The 14459-nt window shown below is 41.1% G+C and overlaps 1 protein-coding gene across 1 annotated transcript; it reads right to left on the bottom strand.

The window, feature by feature from the left end:
• Positions 1-8096: 8096 nt before the first annotated feature.
• On the bottom strand, positions 8097-13454 carry LOC137655341 (uncharacterized). The gene has a single exon (XM_068389233.1). The coding sequence runs from the start codon at positions 13452-13454 to the stop codon at positions 8097-8099; it is 5358 nt and encodes a 1785-aa protein (XP_068245334.1).
• Between the last annotated feature and the right edge of the window lie 1005 nt (positions 13455-14459).

Below are 14459 nucleotides of genomic sequence, written 5' to 3'. Positions count from 1 at the left end.
GACGAGCTATCCTTGCAACCTCCGAAGTAACCTTTTTGGCGCAATTTATCATGAACCTAAATTTCTAGATTGGATTTTTTTATCATGTTACAATAGAATGACTTTATTTTTCCTAATCTTAAATTACTAGCAATTGATTTTATTAGTCTCAGCGCCTTCTTACCAGGTGGTTTCCCTTTTTGGCTCTAAACGTTCACGTCTGGAACTACATTCATTCGCCCGCGAGTTTCTCCTCTCCCTCCAATTTGACGTAGTCGTAGGTGTAGTCAAATGGCGGGAATTTCGATTGATCGGGTCGAAATTCCCGACATCCTCCACGCCCCAAAATAAGGAGCGATGAAACGTCGGTCAATTGGATGGAGCTAGACTCGGGGTGAGGGGAGTGGCTTACTCCGAGACTCTGTTAGGCTCGCTGCGTAGCGCTCCGCAACGACTCGAACAGAGTACGCACAACATACAACAGCAATGTTACCCCGGGGTAATAAACACAATCTATAATATAGTCATATAACAGATCAAAATAGGCAATGGGCCTAGCAATTCTAAAGCACTCGTGTAATACACATAAGGAACAGCAGAAATAAGTGATAATGTACACATTTTGCAGAATTCAATTGGCAAGCAATTAGGCAATGGGCCTAAGACTATTCAAGAAATGGCAGAAATGCAATCATAATAATTCAAGTGCAAAGACAATTAGGCAATGGGCCTAAGACTATTCAAGAAATGGCAGAAATGCAATCATAATTCAAGTGCAAAGACAATTAGGCAATGGGCCTAAGACAATTCAAGAAATGGCAGAAATACAATCATAATAATTCAAGTGCAAAGACAATTAGGCAATGGGCCTAAGACAATTCAAGAAATGGCATAAATGCAATCATAATAATTCAAGTGCAAAGACAATTAGGCAATGGGTCTAAGACAATTCAAGAAATGGCAGAAATACATAAATGACAATTCAAATTCAGTCTGTCTCAACTCACAATAATCGAGACTTCTATAGCGCTGCTACATGCAGGCTGTTACTTAATGGAGTACAAGAGGGAGGGGCTGGTTCTGTGCAACGCTCGGTCTGTACGCACGAGAGACCATCCCGTCCCCGTTCTCCAGCCCTAAGCACTTCCAACCTCCGACGATTCACGCACACCTCACAAACTCCACCCTCCCTACCTTCCAGATAGAACACGCCCCCTTTTCACTTACAGTTTACAGCTACTTTTTATATATCGTCACCTTTCAGTAGACAGTCCATTAGTTCTCGCTGTTTCGCGGCAGCCCTTCTCAATGGGCGTGCAGAACGTCCTTGTGCGTTCGTCTGCTCTGTTTCATTTTCATTTTCACTTCTTTCACTAACTGCATAGTTCTCACCTTCCTCGTCGTTGTCGTCCGTTCCTGTGGCTGGTTGTTGAGTTGTCGTAGCTGTTGCCATACCCTGGTCGTTCCCAGACGTCTCCGCTATCCCTGGCATTCCGGCTGTCGAACTGTACGCACCCTCTTCTCCGTCATCGCCGTCGTCTCCTTCATGGTCATCCTCAGAGGGGGCTATTTCTAGGGGAACCAGGTGGCTGACAGCTCGCAGCGATTCGACACCCTCAAACAACACTTTCGCCGAGCGTACGACTCCGTTGTCGTCAGGATACGTCTCCACGACACGTCCCAGAGGCCAAGTCGCTCTCTTCTTATTGTCCTGCTTCACTAGCACGATGTCTCCGGGGTGCAGCTTGGAGGGTTCCCCGGGCCGACTGTCGTGCCGGGCCCTCAAGGCACTCAAGTATTCCTTTCTCCAGCGTTCCCTAAAGGCTTTGAGCGAATCTGTCAATCTTACGTAACGATCACGTAGCTTCAGAGAGGTGAAGGTTGCGTTGAGATGGTCGTCCGGTAAGATCGGGGCCATGAGGTGGACTTGGTGTCCTCTTATCAAATGGGAGGGGGTGAGGACTTCATCCTCGCGCTCGTCACCGCTGTACATGAGCGGTCGATTATTCACCACTGCTTCTGCTTCTTTCACGAGGGTTAGCACGTGGGCGTCCGGCAGGTACTTCTTCCCGAGGGCTATCTGGAGGGTCCGTTTCGTTACTCCTATCAAACGCTCGAAGAACCCACCCTTCCAAGGTGCACGGGGCGTCTGAAACCGCCACTTTATGCCAGTTTTCCTCAGGAACTGCTGGACTTCATCCTCTTCATAAAGTCCCTGCAGGAGGTGGCTGGCAGCCTTGAAGGTTTGATGGTTATCGGACATGATGAGCTGTGGGGCACCGTGGGTGGCACTAAACCGTCTAAGTGCCAACACGAATTCTTCTGCTTCCAAAGAGGGACAGAAGTCAAGGTACACGGCTCTGCTGGCCATGCAAGTTACGATAAGTATATACCCTGGCCGTGTTTCCGTGTGTATAGCTGCTGTGTGGTCCACTCCGACCGCCGTGAACGGTTTCGTGAGGGTGATCCTTTCCTTTGGCAGGGGGGGTGGTGGTGGCTGTCTCGTTAGAGGCTGGAAGGCCAGCTTGCATTCAGGGCATTGCCGCACGGCTCGCTTCGCAATGGAACGTAGACCCGCCACCCAACATTTCTGTCGAAAGATACCTATTAGAGTATTCACCCCACAATGCAAATGTAACTGATGTAAATAATTTAGATACATCCTAACCAAATGCCCTTTGGCTGGCAAGAGAATTAAATGATCAGTTTCTCCTACATGGGACACTCGTCCCCTGGTGCAGATGAGATTATCTACCAAAACTAAATTCAATTGTCTAGCAAAATTAGCAACTTCACGAGGGGGTCTGACTCCGCCCTCTAAGTAGGCATAAACAGTAGGCAAATAATGTTTTTGCTCTAATTTTACAACAATACTGAACGGATGCCGTTCTATCTTAGCAAACTTTAAAACTAGTCTGGCTACTCGTAACAAGAATTGGAACCCTACTTCCCTCTTCAGGACGTCCCAAATCTCGCCTGGGGGGGTAGGACACATCTCCTCCCTCAACTCCTGCACCGCCGCTACTACGCGAGTTTGATGTAGTAAATCTTCCTCCTCGCAAGGAACAGGCCTTCCCGTGGTCCTGAGAAATTCTGGACCGTTCCTCCACAGGGGGTTAGCTTGCAATTGTTGAGCCGTTGCGCCTCGGGATAGGATATCGGCAGGGTTCTGCTGACTAGGGACATGGTTCAGACTGAAACTACAAACCTGCTGAATAAAATTAATTTCCGCCACTCTGTTAGAAACAAACACATTTTTATTAGACCTAGCATCGGGCGATGCTACCCACACCAACGTTACCTTACTGTCGGTCCACATTACTATTTCCCGTGGCTCGATCAGATCCTTGAGCGTTCTTGCTAGTCTGCTGCCTAACAATAAGGCCAGCAACTCTAGCTTAGGGATCGTCAGCTTGCTCATCCCTTTCGGAGTGATCCGGGTTTTACTCGTTACCAGACTTACCCGATTGCATTCGTCCCTAGTATATGCTACTGCTCCATATGCCTTACTGCTGGCATCGGTGAACACATGAAGTTGTAAGCCTCTTTTTCCTATTGATCTTTGAAAGGTGATGTCGCTCACCGCTTTCAAATCATTCAACAATTCACTTGCCTCTTTAGCCCTCTCTTTTCCTAAAACATCATCCCAACCTACATTATCCTCCCATAGTTGTTGAAGGTAAAGCTTTCCCCTTACAAATAATGGGCTTATCAAACCTATCGGATCATATATGGAGACTAATAGGGAAAGTACCCTACGCTTCGTGGGCACCCATCCCTCCCCCAACTCACAGATCCTTTTACTTTCTTTCACACACAATCTGTCCACGTCCCGGGCCCATCGCAGCCCGAGCACGTTCACACTCACAGGCTCACTCCACTGTTTCTCGCTATCGAAGGCCAAGTGATTGCTGGCCCACCCTTCTAAGGGCATACCCGCCCTTTTTAAGATGTTATGAACAGACTCATGCTCTTGCCTCATATGTTCTATATCTTCAAACGTGGCCAGATAATTATCGACATAAAAAGATTTTACTAAATCTGGGCGCCCTTCCTCTTTAAAATGACAATTTAATATTTGCTGTAGCAAAAATGGACTAGCTGTGATGCCGAACACCACGACTCTAAAGGCGAAGGTAAGCGCTCGACCAGCTGCCTTGCGCCACAGAAATCGTGTGTATTTGGCATCACTAGGATCTAACAAAACACGATGGAATGCTTTACTTATGTCGGCTAACATGGCATATCGATTCAACCTAAACCTTATAATTAGACTATATGCTACTTCTACCAAATTGGGCCCAGGTAAAAGACATTCATTCAAGGACTTGCAACCTTGTGACTTGGCAGAGGCATTGAACACGATTCTAAGGGGGGTGGTACGGCTGTCTTTCTTAACACCAAAGTGTGGCATGTAATAACCTTCCACTACGGGATTTTTCACTTCTGATATAAAACCTGCTTCGAGATACTTATCTATCACTCCCTGATATTGTTCAAGATATTCCCTATCCTTTCTGAATTTTGTCTGCAACGACTCCAATTGCGCCATAGCGTTACGATAATTTGTTTCTGGCCTAGCATCCGATCCGAATGGTAGGCTAACCTGATATCCCTCAGGTTTTCTTACAACGCTTTGCAATACCTTTCGCACGGCCTCGGCCTCGCGAACAGTGTATTGCTCAGATGGGGCGATACCAACACGGTCTAATCGCCACCACTCATCTACATCATACAGATATGGCTCGTCCGTGATTCTGCACACTCTCAACGTTCTTACTTGTTCGACCTTTTCCCCTTGGAACAGCCACTGTGGCACCTTCCCGTACGGGGACATACCATTATGCGTTAAGAAAAGATTTATCCCATCTACTTTTTCTACACCTATGACAAAATAGCTAAAATAATCAGCCCCAACTAATATGTGAACGTTCTTCATGGTATCTGATTGGCTTGCTGGATCAGCTAACGTGACTCCCTTGGTCAACAGATGCTGTCTGACTTTGACATAACCCACGTTATGTATCGGGACGTCCACGTGTTCGTGTGCCACCAATTTCATACGCACGATTCTTTTCCCCATTTCAACCCTGCAACTTACTACATCGTATTGGCCGCTTATTTCCTCGGAACCAAACGGAGCTATATTCAAGGATACTCTTCCTACCACCGGTAGGCCTAATTGACGGGCAATTTTTGCAGAGATGAAGCTCCTCTGGCTTCCTGAGTCGAGAAATAGGCGGACTCGCTTACTACCTTGCCTTTGTTGAATACCTGCCATGGCTGTTGGCAAGATAGTGCATGGGAGGTCCACATCAGACCTCTGCGCGATCTTTGCGCTCGTGCACGGCTTAGATTCTACTTTAACCTTAGACGGACGGGGGGCATTTTGGTTCTGTGCAGGCGTCGCATTTACTACGGGGCGGGACGTTGTTGATTGACTATTACTATGACTAGGGATTGATTGCGGTCTACCCGCGTCGCAAATCGCAGTGTGGTGCTTAGCATTACAGTTTCTACAGGAATTTGATACGGGACATTTATCGCTACGATGGCCTGATTTCGTGCAATTGAAACAAAGACCCCTTTTTAGTAAAATGCGACGTCTAGCAGCTACGTCTGTCACTTGGCGACATCCGTGAGGCGGATGCCGTTCGCTACAAAATGGGCAGGAATTATGGTGGATGGGATGGGTTTTCGGTCTTACACTACTGTCTGGTCTTTTGTCACTCTCAAGACTGTCGCCTCTCTGCAATGCATCGTCTTCTAACATTCTTACTATGAAATCTATTGCCTCAAAAAACTCGTCCAACGTATAGTCGCATTTCCTCAAATGCTCTACCACCTTGCGGTATAGTTTTCCCTCTGACAATTTTTGATTAATGAGGCTCATGACCATGGCCTGGCCTAAGTCATTGGTACTAAGTCTTTTGATTTGCTCAATAATGATGGTTAACTCAAAACGGAACCTTTTTAATTCTACTGGGTTTAGTGACGGCACAAAGATGTTTGCTAACTTGCGGTGCAGAATCACGAGTGTTTGGTGCACGTTGCCATACTGCTTATCTAATAAATCTAATGCTACACTATAGTTCGTGGCGGTTACACTCAGAGATTTGATAATCCGGAGCGGCTCTTTGCCCAACGTCCCCAATAAATACGTGAATTTAGACACTTCGTCTAAATCAGCTCTTCGATCCACGTGGATCGTGAATAGTTCACGGTACGATGCGTACTCTTGCACTTCCCCTTCAAACGTGGGGAGAGGCAGCGGCTTCAACCTGGGGAGGGCAACATTCCCCGTTGAAGGGCCTTTCACTTTATCTATTCTATTGTACAATAGTGTGGAAGCGCGTGTCGCTTCACCTAACATATGCCTAATTCGGGCTTCGAAACTAGTTTCTAGCTTAACGCGCTGGCTCTTGTATAGCTCTTTAAGCTGTCGGACCTCTGCCTGCAACTCCGTTACCAAATTCTGGTAAACGGACTCGGAGTAAGTCTCTATCAGCGCCCTTTGCGTTTCGCTTAGCAAATCCTCCAGTAGGCCCATCGACGCCTCGATATGCACGATCGTGGACACAGCCATCTTAATTACTTTACTTTACGTTTGGGGGGGTTGAACAAGGCAAGGAAAAAAAGATAATTTAACGTTAAGGGACTCAAAGAACTGACCCACGTGGGCGATCGCACATCGGGACGTAGAGGACCTTAATTGTTCGTCTCTCTCTCTCTCTCTCAAAAGCTCATATTTTAAATTAGTCCTGTCCGGCTCTGGGAAGCGCTTGCGATCCGGTTCGAAGGACCAAGTGTTGTGATTTTCACCAGTTAATTAAATCTGCCCGATGTACTGGGCGGATCGCAAGGCCTTGAAGAGGCAAGATTCCCAAAACCCTCCAGGAGTTAACTAAAATACGGCGATAAAATTTACAATTTTATTACAAAAATAAACTCTGATATAGAGAAACAACATTCTTAAGCATTCACAAGACTCACTGAAAAACAAGACTGACCCTAGGTAATGTAGCATGTGCTCTTCAAGCACAAAGTCCACACCGGACTCATTAACAAACTGAAAATAGTGCCAATTCGAATTCAATACACAACGAATCACACACCAAATATCCCTATTCTTATTTAACTCAGGATTCAGATCCCCAATCACAAGGATCTCTACACTAAACTGCGATATAAAAACTAAACGTCTTGCACTCAAACATCTACTACAACCAACCTGGTAGACAAGGTAGAGAGGAGAGATAACAATTAGAGGGGACTTACTTCGGTTGGGGACGTTGGATCAAAGAGGACGAGCTATCCTTGCAACCTCCGAAGTAACCTTTTTGGCGCAATTTATCATGAACCTAAATTTCTAGATTGGATTTTTTTATCATGTTACAATAGAATGACTTTATTTTTCCTAATCTTAAATTACTAGCAATTGATTTTATTAGTCTCAGCGCCTTCTTACCAGGTGGTTTCCCTTTTTGGCTCTAAACGTTCACGTCTGGAACTACATTCATTCGCCCGCGAGTTTCTCCTCTCCCTCCAATTTGACGTAGTCGTAGGTGTAGTCAAATGGCGGGAATTTCGATTGATCGGATCGAAATTCCCGACCCTAATGTTCGTATTTTCTGCCATACCTTAACCCTTAAGCCAATGTTCGTATGTTCTATACAATTATGAAATAAATACTTGGACGTAAGGTAGTTAACAGGGGGGACATTTCTAGATGGAAAAGATAATTAATAACAATAGAATGATACAATAACTGGATTATTAATATCTAAAAATAACCAGTTATTCTCTATACAATTAATGTTGAAGTCGAATCAGAACTCCGATGTCCGAACACAACTTCCAACAAAGAACATGTTTTCAAGGAAACCTTGATAATTTTAATGAAATAAGAACATCCTTATATTGTTACAATAATAACAAACTCCAATAATGAAATAAATCTATATTTCAAATATTAAATATACTGGAAATCAAGAACAAGAAATAAAATAATGGAGACCTTTCATGTGACGTCATCAGACGACTACTAACAGCAGAACTGATTCTGTTGAGTCGAACATTCGACACACACTCCCAACAAGCAAAATAAATTCAAAACTTTAAATTTGATCATTATCAATAAGATATTGACGGAGCTTGGCAGCTTTTAAAGCTGCTTTCCTTAAAGGACGCACTTCACTCACACTATCTCCATGAATCTGTTTGGTTTCACCACTAACGTTAGGTTGTGATTCTTCACCCTGCACTATTGTGGAGTTTATAAGTGGCGAGTGGATTTCCAAAGGAACCAATTTGTCTATGGTACGCTTACTTATAGATCCATTGTACAGAACATCCACTACTCTTATGATGTTTTCTTTATCTGGATACAATTTAACAATACGACCTAAAGGCCACTCATGTTGCGGACCTGGCCGTTCAACAATAACTACGTCCCCTACAAGTGGAGCTTTATCCTGACATGCTTGTGAGCCACCGTAATGTTTCTCACGTAATGCAGTTAAGTATTCATTTCTCCACATATTTTCAAAGTGGTTAAGAATAACAGACACTTGGCTGTAACGTTTATTGAATTCGTTATGATCCAAAAAGTTTGGATCTTCTTGACTATCTAGCTCTACTGATGGCATAGGATTTATGATCCTACCACACCATAAATGAATTGGGGCAAGAGGTTCGATGGGAGTTTCTGCATCTATGTAAGTTAAGGGACGATTATTCAATTTACACTGAATTTCCTTCAACACAGTTTCTAATTCATCTGCATTAACTCTTTTCTTGAACAGCACCTTTTTTAGACAGGACTTGGTTAGTCCAATGAGGCGTTCATAGAATCCCCCCTGCCAAGGAGCACGGGGTGCAATGAACCTCCATTGTATATGATTAACAGCCATATATTCCTTTACTTCTCTTTGCATCAACAATTGATCAAAAAATTTGGCACTGGCCAAGAAATTACTACCATTGTCAGAAATCACAGTGACAGTGGCAGAATAGATAGCACAAAATCGTCTAAAAATATTAATGAACGTTAATGCACTCATGTTACATGCTAACTCTAAATGAACTAGTCTTGATGCAGTACATGTAAAAAGTACTATATAATATTTATGAGGTTTACCATCTTCAGTTTTGGTTATGGTAATGGGACCTGAAAAATCAATGCCAGTATGAAAAAATGGCCGCGTAAATTGAACTCTTACAGCTGGAAGTGGAGGAGGACCAGGGTAATCAAATCTCCTACCTTCAACTCTTTTACAATTTACACAATGTCTTAAGAACTTCTTAATGGTTGATATCACCTTTGGTATCCAATATTGTCTGCGAAGATAGGACAAAGTTTCTTTAACTCCACCATGCAGACATTTTTCATGAGCAAAATCAATTAAGAGATTAGCTAAATGACTCTTGGAAGGTATTAAGATAGGAAATTTGGTACTCTGGTCTAAATTAGAATGGTGTAGTCTACCACGACTATGAACAAGACCAGTAGACTCATCATAGTAAAGACCTATGTCTTTAATAAATTGCAGTTTATCCTGCTCAAGACCGTTCAATTCCTTCCTAAGGAAGGCACAAATTCTGGGATAATGTGTATCTTGAACATATCTGATCCAATACACAAGAGGATCGACTAATCTAATACCAGATTTAACACACATAATGAAATTATAAACAATTCTAGTAACATTCAACAACTTCCTAAGCGATGAGTAGTTATTATAATCAAAAATAGGTTCTGGAATAGGCACTTCAGGAACAATCTCTGAAACAATTTCACAAATCATTACTAAAAATCTCTGTTCAGGCCATTTTTCAGGACAGGATAACCATGAAGGTCCATGGGTCCATAGACGAGACTTACGAAACTGAGTAATACTAATACCCCTGGTTAGGAGATCTGCAGGGTTCTCTTTGGTGGATACATATAAAAACTTGAAAGAGGATCCTATTTCCTTTATTTGAGCTACTCTATTTTGAACGTAGGTAATTTTACATTTATTATTTTTAAGCCATTGGAGAGCAACTTCTGAGTCTGACCAAATTATGACTTCTTCAATAAAGAAATGATGAAAAAGGTCTCTGATACAGCATGCAAATTGAGTACCTAGCTGTAATGCCGTTATTTCTAACTGAGGTATAGTACGAGTTTTCAGTGGGGTTACTCTGGCCTTGCTAGCTACAAAATTAGATTGATTGTTATTACTGAGATAACAAACTGCACCATAGGCAGTAGTACTGGCATCTACAAAAACATGAAGTCTATAAGAGTCTCCCATCCAACAGATACATCTAGGAAATTTGAAGGTTGGGAGCTCTGATAATTCACAAGCCAAAGTATTCCATCTGTCAAGAAATGAGGGTGGTAATTTTACATCCCAACCAATATTTTCTTTCCATGCTTCTTGAATTAATATCTTCCCTTTAATCAAAATAGGCACACACATACCCAAAGGGTCAAAACAAGAAGATACAACAGACAGTAATTGTCTCTTCGTAACATACTGTAATGTTTCAAATTTACACAGATTTACAAATAATGAATCACTTGAAAGTTCCCAACTCAAACCTAATATTTTGTCCACAAGTGGAAATTCCAATGACTCCTCTGTATTCTGGCTTATATGATCCTTAAGTAATTTTGAATTACTGTTCCATTGTCTCAGATTCATTCCAGCCTTACTCATTTCAGCATTGGCCACATCATATAATTCCACCAACTGCTGTTCATTATCAGCATTGTGCTGAAAATTATCCACATAAAAACTAGATAATAGAACACCTGAATAGGGTGAATGTGATCTTTGAAAATGATACTGTAAGGTCATCTGCAATAAAAAAGGGCTGCAAGTAGCACCAAAGAGAACCGATTTAAACCTATATGTTTTTACTCTACTATTTTCGTCAAATGGATCTTCTAACCACAAAAATCTAGTAAAATCTCTGTGATGCTGTTGCAATCCAATCTGCAGAAAGGCCTTCTCAATATCAGCTATGCAGGCAAATTTATTCATTCTAAACCTGACTAACAAATCAAATAATTTCTCCGTTAATGACGGACCGGTCATGAGACAATCATTCAATGATGCAGAGGATTTACTTGGCTTTGCACTACAATTATACACCACTCTAAGGGGTGTAGTGGAGGAGTTCTTTCTGACTGCATGATGTGGAAGATAGTGGGTGTTGGGACTTATTACAGGATTTTCAACCTCCTCAATAAAACACAACTTTAATTGTTCCTTGATTATGTTATCATAACATTTCAAATGATCTGGTTGATGCTGGAACCTTTTTAGTTGATTATACATTTGACCTAATGCTACATTATAATTAGTTGGGAGAAATGGATGATTATGCTTGAATGGCAATTCCACCCAGTATCTTCCATTTCTATGCAAAACAGTAGTTTCATATTTTGAAATAGTTTCTACATCACTTGGCGAAACTTGTGAAGGAATGATTCCAACTACATCAAGATCCCACAATTTATGCACAGGAAGAGTATCATCAACCACGGCAGAGCTTATTGTGCGAGGATCAACCAACAATGGAGCATTTTCTCCTAACTCGACACTCACTCTAGCAACAAGGGCACTATTACAATGAATATGATCCGTACCTCTATGTGGAATGAGGCCATAAACTAAATAGCCACCTGGAGATTCAAGTAAATCTACATTATTCACTTGTCTCAAACCTGATAAATAATTTCCCAGGAAATCTGCACCTATAAGCATTTTTATATTGTCAATCCTATCTGATTTTATATCTCTATCTGCAAGATGATAACCTATCTTATCAAGATCTTTCATCGTGTCACAAAGGCCAGGAGTTATTATTGGTTCAGGCATATCCTTCACAACAATCAACGTTACTCTCTTTTTCCTATTTCCCAAAGAAACTACAGGGTTAACAATCTCATAATCCCTGGAATCACCCATACCATCAAAACTATTCAAAATCATATTTACAGTAGAAACTGTTCTGAGGCTTAACTTATGGACCAAATCTTTATGAATGAAGGAACGTTGACTTCCACTATCAAAGAGGCACCTGACTGAGATTAATTGACCATCTTCTGATCTAACAGTTACCATTGCAGTAGGAAGAGCTACACTATAGTTTTGATGAGAAGACTGTTTATTAATTATAGACATCACTTGATTCGTTGTTACAGGGTCACCATTCAATTTATCACTGTTAATATCCTTACTAGTTACTGTGGACTTACCAATATTTGGAGTACCAACTGAACCTGGAGAACTAATACAAAGGAACGAATGATGTTTTCCTCTTTTACAATGAGGACACATATTAAGAATGGTGGCACACTCAGTTGACTGATGTACCTTAGTACATTTAATACATCGATTCAATACCTTCAACCTTTCCCTCCTAGCATTTAGAGAGCTATAAATCGTACAGTCAAAGGGTCTATGTTTTCCCTTACAATATATGCAAGAATAATTACTAAGTGTAGTGTAAGTACCTACAGTACTTGAACCTTTAAATGGAGATGAAGGTTTTGCTGGTGACTGGAAACGAATTTTATTGACTTCTGGTGTTCCCTTATTAGCATTCCCTTTACTTTCATGTTCCATAAAATTCAATAAGTGTTGAAGACCTTCCTTTATCTGACTTACACTAAAGTACATGGTTTTATAAAGACCAAACATAAAATCTTCTACCTCTTTTGGTAGTTTTAACACAATAAGTTCCCTCAATATCATCTCATTTGACGACACATCAATCTCAGAATCATGACCTATTCGCATGAGCAAGTTCTCCAAATCAACCTTAAAATCAAATATTTCACTTCTAACATATTTAGGCTTCCCTAAATTAATCAAAGACCTAAGTAAAGTTCGCCTTATCTTCTTTGGATCCCCATACATTTCAGTTAGCGCCTTAATGGCATCACCATAATCAGAAGCTTCACCCTTAAAACCTGCAAGTAGCTTTTGAGCATTGCCCTTAATACATTGGGTTAGATATACATATTTAGTAACATCATCTATGTCTTTCTTTAAATGAATAGATGTACTAAATTGATTCCAAAATCTAGTCCAGTCTAGAGGGTCTCCTGAAAACTCTTTCAATTTTATTTCAGGCAACTTTACCCTAATCATAGAATTAGTACTACCATGCGGATTACTTTGAGAGATTGGGGAAAATTGTTTCATATACAATGACAGCTTAAGTTGAATTTCATGATATTTATCTTGGAGGTCAATATGTCTAGCCTCCCTCTCATCATGACCACTTTCATCAATATATTTATCAACAAATATGTCCCATCGAGATTCGTAACTGTTCCACCTTTTCTCTAAAGAAGCACTTTGAAGTTCTAAATAGCGAACTCCTGCATCACTGGTTAGGGCATCGGTCATATAATTTAGACCTCGCGTGATATGACCACGCAAACTGGTCAGTGACCTGTATTCAGCCTCCATTGTTATATCTATAGCAACCTTTGCACAATAAACATATAATAAATATCTAACCAGAATTAGGTTAGGTTAATCACAAATTCAAAGAAAATATATATATAATATTGAAGTATGTGAAAGTGACATGATGATTGCCAATAATAGAAGGGGTTGCAAAACGTTAAGGAACCAACTATAGTATCCGGTTCGAAGGACCATTTTTAATCTTACTGTGGAGGAAAGTTGGATAATTCAACTACACAATAAAATGAAAAGAATTAATGTTACTCGGATAAGATGGAGTATAACATTTCCATTAGGCAACTAGTAAATGGGGGTGAGGCAAATCAACAAGTGTCTCTTTCACATACCTCACAATGCTGAGAAGATCAATCGAATAATTTTCACATGTCATAATGGGAGTAAATATATCCGCAATTATCCTTCAGGAAAAAACCCAGTTAAGTAATCGCTCCTGAAACAACAAAACATACCACAAAGCATCATGCAAATCAAACTTATATAAATTTGGCATATATTACATATTGACAAAATAGAAAGAAATCCCACCCATTACAGTCCTCAAAGGGAAAATCAAAGCAATACATAACAGTGTAATGAAATGGAGAATTAATTGTAGGTTACTTTGAAAATGAAAGGTTGATTAGCTTGATACTATAAATATATACTTAATTCACATATTAGTCTTATATAAGAACTGCAATGGGTCAGCAAATGAAAATATTGATGGTAACCTACCGTGGCCCCCCTTAGGGCCGATAATAGTCGCACGGGTATTAGTCTAACAACCACACTCCTAGGCCTAACCTATTAGACTACTAACATGAACTATGCATTACTAAGACATAGAATGTGGGTTAGTTTAACCTAACACAAGATCAAACGATCATACATGATATTGAATGCTCGGCAACAATACCGCACCATATAGCGTAAAACACACTGTGAAATAAATAAATGGCCTCTAGAGCATGTAAGCCATCACAACTAGAGGTATGGAACTATCCT

The sequence above is a fragment of the Palaemon carinicauda genome, chromosome 16, assembly GCF_036898095.1.
Source record: "Palaemon carinicauda isolate YSFRI2023 chromosome 16, ASM3689809v2, whole genome shotgun sequence".
NCBI lineage: Eukaryota > Metazoa > Arthropoda > Malacostraca > Decapoda > Palaemonidae > Palaemon > Palaemon carinicauda.
Note: the sequence above shows the minus strand (reverse complement) of the source record. Positions and strands in the feature narration are given on the sequence as shown.

Excerpts from the sequence above, each read along its gene's own strand:
- LOC137655341 (XM_068389233.1), bottom strand. The coding sequence starts at position 13,454 with ATGGAGGCTGAATACAGGTCACTGACCAGTTTGCGTGGTCATATCACG.